This window comes from Ostrea edulis, chromosome 1 (genome assembly GCF_947568905.1).
Source record: "Ostrea edulis chromosome 1, xbOstEdul1.1, whole genome shotgun sequence".
Classification (NCBI taxonomy): Eukaryota; Metazoa; Mollusca; class Bivalvia; order Ostreida; family Ostreidae; genus Ostrea; species Ostrea edulis.
This window is the reverse complement of record NC_079164.1, coordinates 23,845,307-23,860,164: the sequence shown is the minus strand read 5'-3', so window position 1 is coordinate 23,860,164 and position 14,858 is coordinate 23,845,307. Positions and strand designations below refer to the sequence as shown.

Genomic DNA, 14,858 nt, shown 5'->3' with positions numbered 1-14,858 from the left:
ATATCCCCCCTTGTCTCAAAGATATTTCATACCAAATTAGAAAAGAATTGGAAGGATAATTATCAAAATAAGTTAAAATTAATGTTTAATTGTTAACACATGACAAAGGACACAGACAAACAGAAACAGGTCACCCAAGTAACTAAAGTGACCTAAATTAGTGACATTCCTAAAGTCACAGCTACATACATGTTGTATATGTACTAAGTGCACTTTGCAGTCTAATTTTGTTCTCTAGATCATTCTTGTACCTTAATGCTGGCTTGAAGTGTACTCATAACTTTAGGAACAGCATCAGCACTTCCAGTAACTTTTAAAATGACCGGCAGTGGAAGTTTTGTTCTTTGTCTCCAATTTTCTACAACAATAGTACTAACTTCATGAAAACATGCAGCCTTCAATTCTTGAGAAATGATAATTTCAGTTTTTTTCAAAAAACTTATACATGCTATGATTTAATTACGTTTACTCATTAATTGATATACATGTATAAGCCTTTTGGCTTGTTTTCCAATCTATGTTATCATTCTGCTGTATAATATATATGCAATATGAAATTCAGTTAATATTGTTTAAACTAAACTTCAATGGAACAATCAATCAAGTGTGCACTATTTCCAATACACCTGAATCTATCTGGTGTAAAAGTGCCCATCGTAACTTTTCCACAGTTTCTGTGAACAATGAATTTGTTGTTTGCGAAAATGGTTGATGACTGAAGATTAGCAGAAAAAAATCTTCCAAAATTATATCTATTCCATAATTGCTTCTTATTTCTTGTTAAGGGGATCGACTCATCATAAAGCCAAAATCAAGATACATTTCCCCATATGTGCCCCCACCCCCACCCCCACCCCCGAAAAAACCCCCAGTAAATATATATGTTCATCGAATTATTTTGTTTACTTACCATCCAACCACCTTAGAGTATGTGACTAGACCACAAAAAACTTACATATATACTAGCAGAAAAAAGAAACTGCATTATTTAATTAATATATGAAAAAATAACTAAAAATAACAATGAACAAATTTTATTTTAAATTTGTAATACTGTTAACAAATGTATTCGTTACAACATTTCATAATCCATTAATGTTAATTAACGTCAAATAACGTCAATTTCAGCACACTCGAAAGACACTGGTATTTGAACTTGAATTAACAAAATTAATAACATGCGTGACCACCATTTGCATTCACGCATGCTTGACAACGGCGCCTCATTGATGCCACTAAAGTGTTCAGAAATGCTTGAGGGATGTTGTTCCAGATGTTGGTTAAAGCATGGCCAAAATCAGCCAATGTCACTGGCTGATTTGGTAAATGGAATAGACGTCGTTCCATTTCATCCCAGATGTGCTCGATCGGTGATAAATCGGGGGAAACAGCTGGCCAAGGCAAGACATCGACATTCTGTTGAACAAAAAAGTCCCTGACTACACGTGCAACAAGTGGCCTTGCGTTGTCTTGCTGCAGAGTGATGTGATTTTGCTGTCTCTGCATGAAAGGTATCACATTGCACTGAATAATTTCGTCTCGATAGTGTACGCCGGTGAGATTTCCATTAACAATTTGTAGAGGGGTCCTTCCACATGCTGTTATTCCACCCCACACCATAACGCTACCTCCACTGAATTGTCGATGTTGCACAACACAATTAGCGTCCTAGTACCGCTCCCCAACGCGACGATACACTCTACAACGGCCGTCACTGCTATCCAAATGAAATCTGGATTCATCAGTGAACAGAATATTGGCCCAATCCTGCATTCTGAATCGCTGATGTTGTCTGCACCACGCTAGTCTAGCGATACGACGTTGAAGCAGTATTGGGCATACCGCCTGATTTTGTGCTCGCGCAGACGATTACGCACAGTTCTTGGATTGATTGGTCGAAGTCCAGAAATGCTACGAGCAGTCAAACTGCTGTCTGGAAACGATTTCTCAGGTGCACAAGTCTAATGTGGTTGTCCTGTCGTTGCGATGTCAAACGAGGACGCCCAGAACGTGGTCGATCCCGAGTGTTACCAGATTGTTGAAAACGTCTCCATAATGACTGGATGGTGTTCCGAAGAACTCCAAAGTGTCTTGCTACAATATTTTGTGCCATTCCAGTTTGAAGCATCCCAACAGCACGATTACATTGCAGTTTTCGCTGAGTCGTGGCATGACAGAAGGGTAAATTTTGTCAAAACTAAAGTGTTTTCCTTAAAGAATAGTGTCCAAACAAACCTTTTACACTTCTTACTCCAAACAGTATTGGCCAGTAAAACCTGTGCCTACAAATACTTCAATAAACAACATGTGTTCACTAACCATGAAAAAGTCCGTGCATCTGAGTCGGGTACTATCTGATATTCTTCAAAAACATCACCTTTATTGATTGTTTAGATTTTATAAATATAAACAATAAATATAGAAAATTTATACTAAATTTTATAATGCAGTTTCTTTTTTCCGCTAGTATATTTCTAAAATTTTGCCCTTAGGCTATTATATTTATATATAAAATGATAAAATAATTTTCCTCCTCTATTAAAACCAGAAATTCTTCCCCCAGGGGATATGAAATCTACAACATTTGTAAACAGATTTGTACTTTCTCTACTTTAATTTAAGTTGGATTTCAGGACCATATCGCTAACCTCAGTCACCTTGGCACTGCTGTTATTCAGCTATTGTGATATTTAAAAGATTTTTTACAATCTTTATTCCCATGAAAATGTTAACCCCATCTTGTGGCCCCAACCTAGCCCCAAAAAGTTCACAACATAACCCTGTGTATATATATGCATGACTTGTGATGTCTGTATAGATATATGCGTCCTGTTTTATTTCAAATTTCTGTTTTTATGTCTATGCATGCAATTATATATCATTAGTGCTTTGTGTTTTATGCTATATAGTCGGTTAAAGAGCTCTTAGCTCATGTTTATTGTTACCTGTATATAGTTCCGACTTTAAATAAAAATTACTTACTTACTTACTTGAGAGTAAGATTTTTAAAGATTTATCCTATATATTTGTATGTAAAACTTTGATCCCCTCTTGTGGCCCCATCCTACCCACGGGGGCCATGATTTGAACAAACTTGAATCTGCATTACGTCAGGAAGCTTTCATGTAAATCTCAGCTTTTCTGGCTCAGTGGTTCTAGAGAAGAAGATTTTAATTGATTTATCCTATATATTTGTATATGTATGTAAAACTTTGATCCCCTATTGTGGCCCACCAGGCCCCCGGGGGCCATGATTTGAACAAACTTGAATCTGCACTATATAAGGAACCTTTCATGTAAATCTCAGCTTGAAATTGGCCCAGTGGTTCTTGAGAAGATTTTTAAAGATTTATCTTATATTCTAGTACAAGTATGTAAAACTTTGATCCCCTATTGTGGCCCCATCATACCCCCAGGGGCCATGATTTGAACAAACTTCAATCTGCATTATGTCTGGAAGCTTTCACATAAATCTCAGCTTTTCTGGTTCAGTGGTTCTTGAGAAAAAGATTTTTAAAGATTTATCTTATATATTTGTATGTAAAACTTTGATCCCCTATTGTGGCCCCATCCTACCCCCGGGGGCCATGATTTGAACAAACTTAAATATGCACTATGTCAGGAAGCTTTCATGAAAATTTCAGCTTTTCTGGCCCAGTGGTTCTTGAGAAGAAGATTTTTAAATGACCCCACCCTATTTTTGCATTTTTGTGATTATCTCCCCTTTGAAAGGGACATGGCCCTTCATTTGAACAAACTTGAAAGCCCTTCACCCAAGGATGCTTGTGACAAGTTGGTTGAAATTGGCCCAGTTGTTCTTGCAGTTTGATGTCACATGAATATCGAACAAGGAAAAAGTTTGGCTTGGAAAGTCTGGCGATCTTCCTGCTCAACTTCATGTTTTCTAGGATAACCCTCGTGCACAAAATTTCCTCCTCCAAAGAAGGGTCTGTTCTCAGGGTTGGGGTGTGTCACATGGGCTCCAGGGTTACCATCAGATTTTACAAGTCAAATAACCCTTCCCTTACAGGTACTTTACTTACACATGTATTGCTGAGCTGTGGAAATCACACTGAAGGTATTTTGTGTCAAGAATGGGATGTGTCACATAGACTCCAGGGTTACAGTGGCTTCATTATTATCAAAACAAAACAGAGGTTTGGGCATCGTTTTCAGTAAAACATTAACTATTTGGATCTAATGAATTTTCTATGTTGCTAGAGCTTGTAACCAATTGAATCCCTTTGTATTATACAATAAAATGTGTTCAAATCAATGAATTTGCTTGCTAGCTTGATTAAAAGTAGAAACAGCATAAACAATTAACAAGGGCATTTGCACTATAATTTGTCTCCCAATTAACATTACTGCTTGATTGCAAAAAAAATAATATTCTTGAAAATTCTTCTCATTACTTCTACTCACATGCATTTTTATAATTTTAAATAGAAATTTTCATCAATTTAATAACAAAAGCCTAATTTCTTATCTGTCCTGTCACAGCAATGCACATTTTTATCACATGTGTTAAATAACCTAATAAACTATTTGCTACATTTGTTTAAAAAGATATAAAAAACATATTATTAAAAATGTTCAGTTATATATATATTACTCTTGTTTTTATTATCATTTCATTTTTTTAAACAGATATTGGTGGTCCTTTGCGTTATCACACAGAGGTGCACAGTGGCATCCATGATATCCTGCATGGACCTAAAAGTCTAGCTTGTACAAAAAAATAGGACTTCAAAGTTGCCAACAATTTTGAAGGTCAGTCGTGTTTTGGACGAAATTTTTGGAACATGCATAAAACTCACGCTGTTTTTTTTTGTACATCAAATCTTTTTTATGTTTCAGTTTTAACCATTCTTCATTTGAAAAGTTATTTCAGGTTATGTCTGTACAACGGCAAAGCCATTGAGACAGAAAAGTATCATTTTTTTGTAGATGTATCAGGGGTTGAAATTAACTTTTTCTACCACAGGCTAATTTAGCCTGTGGGTAAAAAATCCACAGGCTAAAATGAAAACCTACAAGCTAAAATAAAAATAATGAATCAGTGCCTTTTTTCATTTTTTTTTAAGCAATGATTTCCCCATCATTGCTGAGCCTAGTGGGTCAACAGGCATCGTTTGGACAAGACTAAGTTACGTAAGTCATATGGTGCAATGTTTAGGTCTCTTGACTATCGCACCCTAATCCACAACCTGAAAACTGCAGACCAATTTCACGCCACATCAGAGGTGTCACTAGTGATTTTTCAAAGCGAATCCCGGACTCATGGTTTATAAGCAGCACGATCACGAGTGCCATGCACTTTTTTGATAATCGTCTACGCGGTGAGCAGTGCACTTGTGTCATCACTACAACCTGACCTCAATATGAGAATAAATTAATGTAGATACTGAGGACATTCTGATAAAATTGACTACCAGAAGACTTGGTAAAACATAGACCCCGATTTCTTTTTAGATAAATGAATAACAAAAACCTCATACTTGGAATTCATTTTAATCACCCCAATAAGTGAACAGGACTCGTGGCACATGTCTATATTTTTCATCATAATGCGATGTCCGACTTGTAAAGCATTTGTTTCTTAAAAAATCACAACAGAAAAACCCGGATAGAAACGGTTAATGAAATCGGTCGTTCATGTGAGCCTTTGTATGATTTTGAGTGCAAGTTAAAAAAAGCAAATAGTGCATCACCGTATAAAACGGATACGATACGATCATGGTTTGTAAATCGATCACCACTCGCTAAGATTTTTGAGTGTCCACTATTTTTACTCGCTATTTTTCAAATGTACTCGCATTTTGCGAGTATTTCTCGCTAATTTCGAGCCCTGATGTATGTAAAATATACATACCTTCTTGGTGGTTTAAAATATACGCATTCAGTCCATCAGAGTTTGGAAATACTATGAACAAATACTGAACATAGTGGTACTTTATACTGTTCATCCTGTACATGAGATTCCTTATCACCTCTTCAAAGTTGCCTGCAATCAATGAAAATTAAATCAATAAAAATTCAAAAATATATACATTTCAAAACCTTATTGCACAACTACAAGATATGCCAAATCATGTGACCTCTCAAGATACTGAACATAAATTTCCAAAGAACCAGTCATGACCTTTGATCTTGTGACTTGAAAACTAAAGAGGGTCATCTACTCTTTAGGGAGCACCAGTTTACCAAGTTTGATATCTGACATCAAAGGGTTCACAAGATATTGAGTGGAAATTTTCTTATGTCCGAAATAGTTTGATCCTTAAGACTTCTGACCATGTGACATCAAATTCAATAGTGGTCATTTACTCCTTAGGATATGTACCAGTGTACCAAGTTTGATGTCTGTCAAACAAAGGGTTCTCAAGACATTGAGTGGACAATATTTCCTTATGGCCAGAGAAGTTCAACTCAATCAAAATCAATAGGGGTAATCTACTCCTTAGGTAAAACCAAGTTTAATGTCTGTCAAGCAAAGGATTCTAAAGATAACAGACAATTTCTTACTATGTCCAGTTTGACCATTGACCTTTGACTTCAAAATCAGTAAAGGTCATTTACTCCTCAGGTAGAACTAGAGTATTAAGTTTGATATCTGTCAAACAAAGGGTTCTCAAGATAGCAGACAATAGTTAAGTATATCCTGTTTGACCCTTGACCTCAAAATCAATAGGGGAAGCATCTACTTCTTAGTAGATACCAGTGTACTAAGTTTGATGTCTATCAAAGGGTTCTCAAGATATTGAGCAGATAATATCTTACTATGTCCAGTTTAACTTTAGGTATTTTACCATGTGACCTCAAAATTAACAGATAAATGATATCTGTTAAGGGTTCTCAAGATATTGAGCAAACATAATCTTCTTATATCCAACGTAGTTTAACCCTTGACCTTAAATACAATAGGGTTCATCTACTCCTTAAGCAGAACCAAAGTACCAAGTTTGATGCCCGTCAAGCAACACTTAGTTTGTTGACTGACATACAGATGCAACCCAATATGCCTCCTTTTTCAAGGGGGGGGGGGGGGGGGGGGGAGGGGGGGCATAAAAAGAATTTTTGGCTACATCTAAAAAAAACAAGAGTTCTAATGACAAGAAAGTGTTAAGATAAATGGATGGACATAGGAGAATTAAGGATGGGGATACCAACAAATTAGTCAAGTTAATTAATAAATAATACGCAGTATTAAGTCTTCCCCGGAAGACATGTGTCGCCTGCTAGTTCATTCTATATGTAATATATCACGTATAATGTTGAAAAAGTAAATTATTGAAATGGTTTTTGTCACTAAACAGGAAGTTGATAAGCGACAGATTCGAAAATGTCTTACACAATACAGTTGGCCACACTGATGCTCTGTGCCAAATATCAGGGAGTTGCCCCATGTGGTTCTTGAGAAAACTATGACAGAAATTTTTTTGCTGTAAAAAATTCTAAGTCCCGGCAAACAGGAAGTTGATAAGCGACAGATTCGAAAATGTCTTACACAATATAGTTGGCCACAGTGATGCTCTGTGCCAAATATCAGGGAGTTGCCCCATGTGGTTCTTGAGAAAACTGTGACAGAAATTTTTTTGCTGTAAAAAATTCTAAGTCCCGGCAAACAGGAAGTTGATAAGCGTCAGATTCGAAAATGTCTTACACAATACAGTTGGCCACACTGATGCTCTGTGCCAAATATCAGGGAGTTGCCCCATGTGGTTCTTGAGAAAACTGTGACAGAAATTTTTTGTGACGACGACAACGCCAGACGACGTCGCCAGACGACGACGCAGGACGCCGCAAGACGACGGATAGTGATCCCTATATGTCGCCACTGCGTAACGCAGGCGACACAAAAATAACATGCAATGATATTCTATCGTAACAATGTATCCATGGAAACAACAAAAGGTAAAGATCTATACAATAAAAAGAGGCCTATATGGACCATATCTTTCACCTGAACTACAGTGGAACCCCGTTATTACGTTTTCATTTTACCATAATAAAATAATGTAATACCGGGGGCAACATAATAAGCGTTCAAGTGAAATCCGTAAAATAATCATTTGGAAATTATATATCTTCCGTTGATACTCCGTGAATAGGTGTGTGTGTGAATATATCTTTACTGTTTCTTTGTTTAAAAGACTATGATACTTTGTTTTATTTACATCTTATCTTAAATGTCCATAATTCTACATGTTCTTATCCCTTTTCTTTATTTCTGGTGTAGGATACAGAAGGATGTTTTGATAAACGTTGCTTTTCTGCATTCGTTTGGATCGCCATTTTGTTCAACTTTAACATAATGCGTTCATGTAAATTTCTCTCAATAACTCGTTCCGGTTCGTATTCAACATTCGTATAAAAAAATAACAAACATCGTTTTTATTAAGTTCTCTTATTACACAATAAACAACACAATAAAAAAAAAAATCCCACCCAAAAAACAACAAAACTATAGACACAGAACGCACAAAATACCCAATACTTACACACTTTTTCTCACCAACGATAAACGCGGAGAACAATTTAAGCGCAATCCACATAAAAATATAATGATGCATGAAGATTTCATTTATAACACTAAATGATGGCACTAAAATCACATCAACATCAAGGGATTTTAAAATGTTCACTGAGGTAAATGCCGTGCACGAATCGGCCGATAACACTGGACAGTGTATGTAGGACGAGATTTACGAATACCCAAGCTGCATGTCCAAACAACAGACAATTTTTGAATTGAACACCTTTAGTCACTTATGTCCAAGCACTCACCCAAGCTGTTTTAACATTGCTACGATATATTTTGTCCTTCATGTTTGGTACCAAAGCTGTCCGTAAATAGAGTTTTAATAGCGAAGGTAATCACGCAGGTGGTTGAGAAATTATTTCTTTGATTATCAAAATATGAAAAATGAAGTAAATTTCATAGAGTACAATTTCTTAATAAACATTATTTAATTGTTTATCACTGGCTTCTATACAGGGTATTCACAGGTATTGATGTCACTAGACCTATCAAAGGAGTCAAGTCAACTCGTACCCTGACCGACTCGTACCCAGGTCAACTCGTACCAAATAGGTCAACTCGTACCCAAAAGGTAAAAGTCCCAAGAATCTGGTTACGAGTTGACTCCTCCTCTTCAATTGATGACAACTCGTACCTAAGCGATATGTCACTTATATGCGCATACATATATTGCATTATGGGCAGATTCTTGGGTACGAGATGACTTTTGCCTTTTGGGTACGAGTTGACCTATGAGGTACGAGTTGACCTGGGTACGAGTCGGTCAGGGTACGAGTTGACTAGAAATCCTATCAAAGTGTGATCAGTCAAGCGTCTCTAATCCCCAAAGAGACCAGGAAATTTACATGGTGACTGCATGGGGCAGTCAAGGTGTGAATGGCTTATTATTCTGAGAACCACTATTGAGTAATTAAGGGTTTATTATGTTTTTGTTGGAATTTTTACAATGTAACATATGTAATACCATCTTGAGCATCTTGAGACAACATAATAACGAGGTCTATTTTATATAGGTTTGTTAAGAAATGGTTTTGTGCTTTGAAATTCTAACGTAATATGCAGACTAATGTACTAAAGGGGGAACGTAATAACGGGGTTCCACTGAACTGCATTTTTCCATCATAATATTATAAGGATCCCCCTTATCATTCATTTTTTTCTTTCTTTTTTTTATTGTTGTACATAACTACATTATTGATAGCCTTCGCATGATCAAGGAATTGACTGTATTGTCTTATATTTCTATCTATTATGATATCAATTATTATAGTTCTATCATTCTACAGATAAATTCTCACACGTGTCTGTACTTTGTGTCTTTTGCTTTGATGTATCAATTTCCTGTCAATACAGAGTTTACCTTTGATTGTATGAAGTATACTGAGGAGTTCCACATGTAAAAAATATTGATTTGTTTAAATGCGGGAAATATATATGATTACCATTGTAAATACGATGTGTATTGATGAATCTGAGTTACAAATGTTCTAACACTTCAATTGTTGTTATTTCAGTATTATATAGAATTCTGTGTTGAGAGTCTCTGAGTGAAGCACATTTCATTTACAGATTTCAGTGTTTTTCTGTATTTTTCTGATTTGCTCGTGCAAAATATAGAATTCTCTACTTTTGAGTATAAAAGGCTGACTAACTCTTTTTTGATTCTCTCTCTAGCTAGAAGTGATGTACATATAAGTTGTCTATTTAGCTCACCTGAGCTGAAAGCTCAAGTGAGATTTTCTGATCACCTGTTGTCCGTCCGTCTGTCTGTCCGTCTGTAAACTTTATACATTTTCGACTTCTTCTCCAGAACCACTGGGTCAATTATAACCAAACTTGGCCAAAAGCATCCTTGGGTGAAAGGGCTTTCACGTTTGTTCAAATGAAAGGCCATGCCCCCTTCAAAGGGGAGATAATCACAAAAATCCAAAAATAGGGTGGGGTCATTTAAAAATCTTCTTCTCTAGAACCACTCGACCAGAAGAGATTCAAGTTTGTTAAAATCATGACCCCCCGGGAGTAAGATGAGGCAACAATAGGGATCAAAGTTTTACATACAAATATATAGGGAAAATCTTGAAAAATCTTCTCAAGAACCACTGAGCCAGAAAAGCTGATATTTACAGGAAAGCTTCCTGACATAGTGTAGATTCAAGTTTGTGAAACCCATTACCCCTGGGGTAAGGATGGGGCCACAATAGTGGATCAAAGTTTAACATAACTAATAAATAGAAAAAAATCATAAAAATGTTCTCCTTAAGAACCATTAGGCTAAAGAAGTTTACATTTGCACAAAAGCTTCATGACATAGTGCAGATTGAAGTTTGTAAAACTCATGGTCCCCAGGGATAAGATGGGGCCACAGTAGGGGATCAAAATTTTACTTACAAATGTATAGGGAAAATCATTAAAAATCTTCTTAAAAATCACTGGCCAGGGAAGCTTATATTTACATGAAAGTTTCATGACATAGTGCAGATTCAATTTTGTAAAAATCATGGCACCCAGGAGTAGGTTGGGGTCATAATAGGGATCAAAGTTTTACATGCGAATAGAAACTAGAACTGTCCTAATGGGACTAATACCCCCCGCGGGGCATATAAGATGATGGGGAAATATTTAATGCAAGCACATTGGATATTTTCACATTATCTACAGGGCAATCAATGTGAATGCAGAAGTGTATATTCTACAGTACAGAAGTACATGAAATATTAAAAATCAGTTTATGCACCCAGGGGTGCATGAGCCGAGTTGCATGGGATACATTGTAAAGTCAGGAATGACGTGGTATATTTATAATTGTGAAGAACTAATTTCAGTTTTAAACTTTTCGAGTTACTGTCCAGAAACCATATTTGTCTGAAGTTTTCAATCTATATTCGGTCACTGTGACCTTGACCTTTGTTCTCCAAAATCAATAGGGGCCTTGCTTTGCTGGTATTCAACAATATATCCAAGTTTCATTTGATTCAAATTAAAAATTTTCGAGTTATCCTCCGGAAACCAAAATCCTTTTGGAATTTTAAATCTATTTTCAGTCACTGTGACCTTGACCTTTGACCTATTTTCTCCAAAGTCAATAGGGGTCTTCCTTACCTGGTACATAACAATATCTTCAAGTATCATTTGATTCGGATTTAAACTTTCTGAGTTATCATCTGGAAACCAAATATTTCTGAAATTGTCATTTTATATTCGGTCACTGTGACTTTGACCTTTAACCTTGCCTTCCCCAAAATCAATAGGGGTCTTCCTTACCTGGTACCCAACAATATATCAAAGTTTCATTTGATTTGGATATAAACTTTCGGAGTTATCATCCGGAAACCAAATTTTCCTGAAATTTTCATTATATTTCGGTCACTGTGACCTTGACCTTTGATCATTTTTCTCCAAAATCAATAGGTGTCTTCCTTACCTGGTACCCAACAATATATCAAAGTTTCATTTGATTCGATTGTAAACTTTTCGAGTTATCATCCGGAAACCAATTGTTGATGCCCATTAACCGCCCGCCCGCATCACCACACCAATAGCCGAGTTCAACTTCGTTGCAACTCGGCTAAAAATATGCTTAATATAAACAATGAATACTATTTGGCACATTTTAGGCTGTATGATTGCAAATCCCTGGTCAACTCTTCTAGTCTTTAGTTTATATTCAATTTGTTAAAGATCATTATGTTATGCCAACTTTACTTTGTCATTGATTTTGTCAGTAAATAAATGACATTAGTATATATAGAAGATGTGCATGAAGTTTGAATGAAATATGTCCAGCGGTATTAGAAATATTTAACTTCAGACAAATTGCGTCTATGGACAAACGGACGGATGGATGAGAAGAAATGTAGTTGAACTTCATTGTTGAACTTCTTTCCACTTCTTCAATTCCTGATTGACTTACGAGTGTAAAACAGTATTAGAAATAAACTCTGGACAAATTGTGTCTATTACTACAAGTACAACCAAACCAGAAAATGTCCGTAACTTCCATAACTGTTAAAATATTTCAATGAAAATAGAAGATGTACCACTACATTATATATATAAGATGAGAATAAAGTTTGAATCAAATCTGTTCAACAGTATTAGAATTAAACTCTGGACAAAGTGTGCAACCCCCAAAATGAAAAGAAAATGTGCGTAACTTCTATAACTGTTAAAATATTTCAATGAAAATAGGAGATGCACAACTACATAATATATAGAAGATGTGCATACAGTTTGAATGAAATATGTCCAGCGGTATTAGAAATAAACTTTGGATAAATTGTGCCTACGGACAAACAAAGTGATTCCAGTATACCCCCCCAAACTTCGTTTGCGGGGGGGGGGGGGGTGGGGGTGGGGGGGGTGGGGGGGTGTGTGTGTGTGTTTATAATAATGCACATTAAATTAATTCGAATTAAATAGCATTTACACGGCGATAATATTTAATGCGAAGTAAACTAATGCGCATAAAATTCGTATGCATCTCTAAATTAAAGGGTGCGCTATATAAATGAAAGAATAGACTATATCATTGAAAATTATTTTCTAGATATTTTAATGAATATTGTGTAGATACAGAATGCATTGTTCAAACCACTTTATATAATTATTTTATAAATGTGCATGCAACTGATCTACATGCAAGGAGTTTCGTCGCATTTGTTTTTATATGTTCCCTAGAAAGTATTTGTTATTTCATCCAATAACCATCATTCACTCTAGACAATATATTGCTTCTTTGTGAGCCCAGTATAAAAAACCTCGGAATGTCTCTTTCACCATTTTGCTGACCACTGTTGTGACATAATTTTTAATTACTAATACATAATCATTATAAGTCTACTATGGTGTCATATGGTATAAAAAATTTAACAATAAGCAATTTTAAAACATTTTTGTCGCATTTAAAAGCAATTTCTTTCGACATATACATGTATTACTTAGTATGCCTATATGCACATCACAGATTTACGTCTGACATTAGGCCAAGTAAAATTAATTGGTAGATTATCATTCCCGCCCACCCCTCGAAAATCGCCCCGCCCCGATTTTTTTAATTTTTCAAAATTACGATTTCCGGATATTTTTATGTCCGGTCCGGTATCATAAACGTACTTTGTTTTACTTTGCCTTTTAGAAACCCAAATACACATGTAATTATGATTTATAAAGCCTTTTCTCAATGAGAGAAGGCATTTTCGAGGTCATGAAATACCATGGCGAAAAATAAAAAATAAAATCCTCCCACCCGCCCCATTTTTTTGTGAAGTTTGAATGATAATCTACTAATTAATTTTACTTGGCCTTATCTAATGACATATTATTTGTACATGGTTTTTTTTAGTTATTATTATCTCCTCCTGCAAGGCACCCAATCGGCCACAGCAAAAGCTCCTGGGAGCTGTGTGTATTGGCAAATAACACACACCATGGAACAATCTTTCCAAGGTGGGGTGTATAAAACTTGTGTTGTGTACTGTATAGCCAACTTAGCCTCAACCTGGAACTTGATCCCTGAACCCAAAGGGCTATGAATTTCTAAATTTTGGTATGAGTTATTGCTTACCCTGTGTCAATATCACTTCAACTGTTGATACTCTTTGCTTCCACAGTGTGTGAGCTACGTTATTGAATTTTGCAGTAGTAATAATAAAGCAATCCTCTTTTTCATCCCAAGATAGATCATTTTCAGATGTTGAATCTATAAAATAAAAAATATCATAAATAGGTAACAATGTCACAATCATATTTATTTGAAAATTAAAGCATTGCCATGTTCAATTGTGACAAAAATTCAACACTGACCTTGACTTTTTTCAGTCCTATATATTTTGATGTTTGAAATCACTGTTTTTAGAACTCAGATGTTAATTATGACCACTGCACACACACAAAGGACCAGAACAAAACAAATATAGTTGAACTGATATAAATTGTAAAATCTCAAACCAGAGGTCTTATTAATTCAACTACCATAAAGCAGGGCTCCAAATAATTTATGGCCCGATGGTCTTGGACTAGTAAATTATGGATTTGGGTTAGTGCTTTGTAAAGAGCATGTGCCCTTGGGGCTAGTTAATCTAAATACTTATCAAAATTTCTCAAAAATTGGCCTAGTAAATAATAGAATTTTTTTGTGTGTCCATCCAGATTTTTATTGGATGCAAAATATTTTCTTGATTTCACTTTTGTAACATTGTACTCACAATTTTTTTCTTAGAACAAGTTCTATAGGGCAAAGTATATGGAAAATGGCCAGCCATTTTCATATTCACTGTATGGTCTGAAGGAACAGTATAGTTCTCTATTGACCAAT

General features: G+C 35.6%; 1 protein-coding gene across 1 annotated transcript in view; it reads right to left on the bottom strand.

The window, feature by feature from the left end:
* LOC130051272 (uncharacterized) overlaps positions 1–14,858 on the bottom strand; it is a 116,822-nt gene that overhangs the window by 24,626 nt on the left and 77,338 nt on the right. Inside the window, exons 7-9 of the mRNA XM_056153067.1 lie at positions 14,109–14,243; positions 5,876–6,007; positions 252–358 (exon numbers count right to left, since the gene is read on the bottom strand). Coding sequence (XP_056009042.1) covers positions 252–358; positions 5,876–6,007; positions 14,109–14,243 — 374 coding nt within the window. The remainder of the gene's footprint in view (positions 1–251; positions 359–5,875; positions 6,008–14,108; positions 14,244–14,858) is intronic.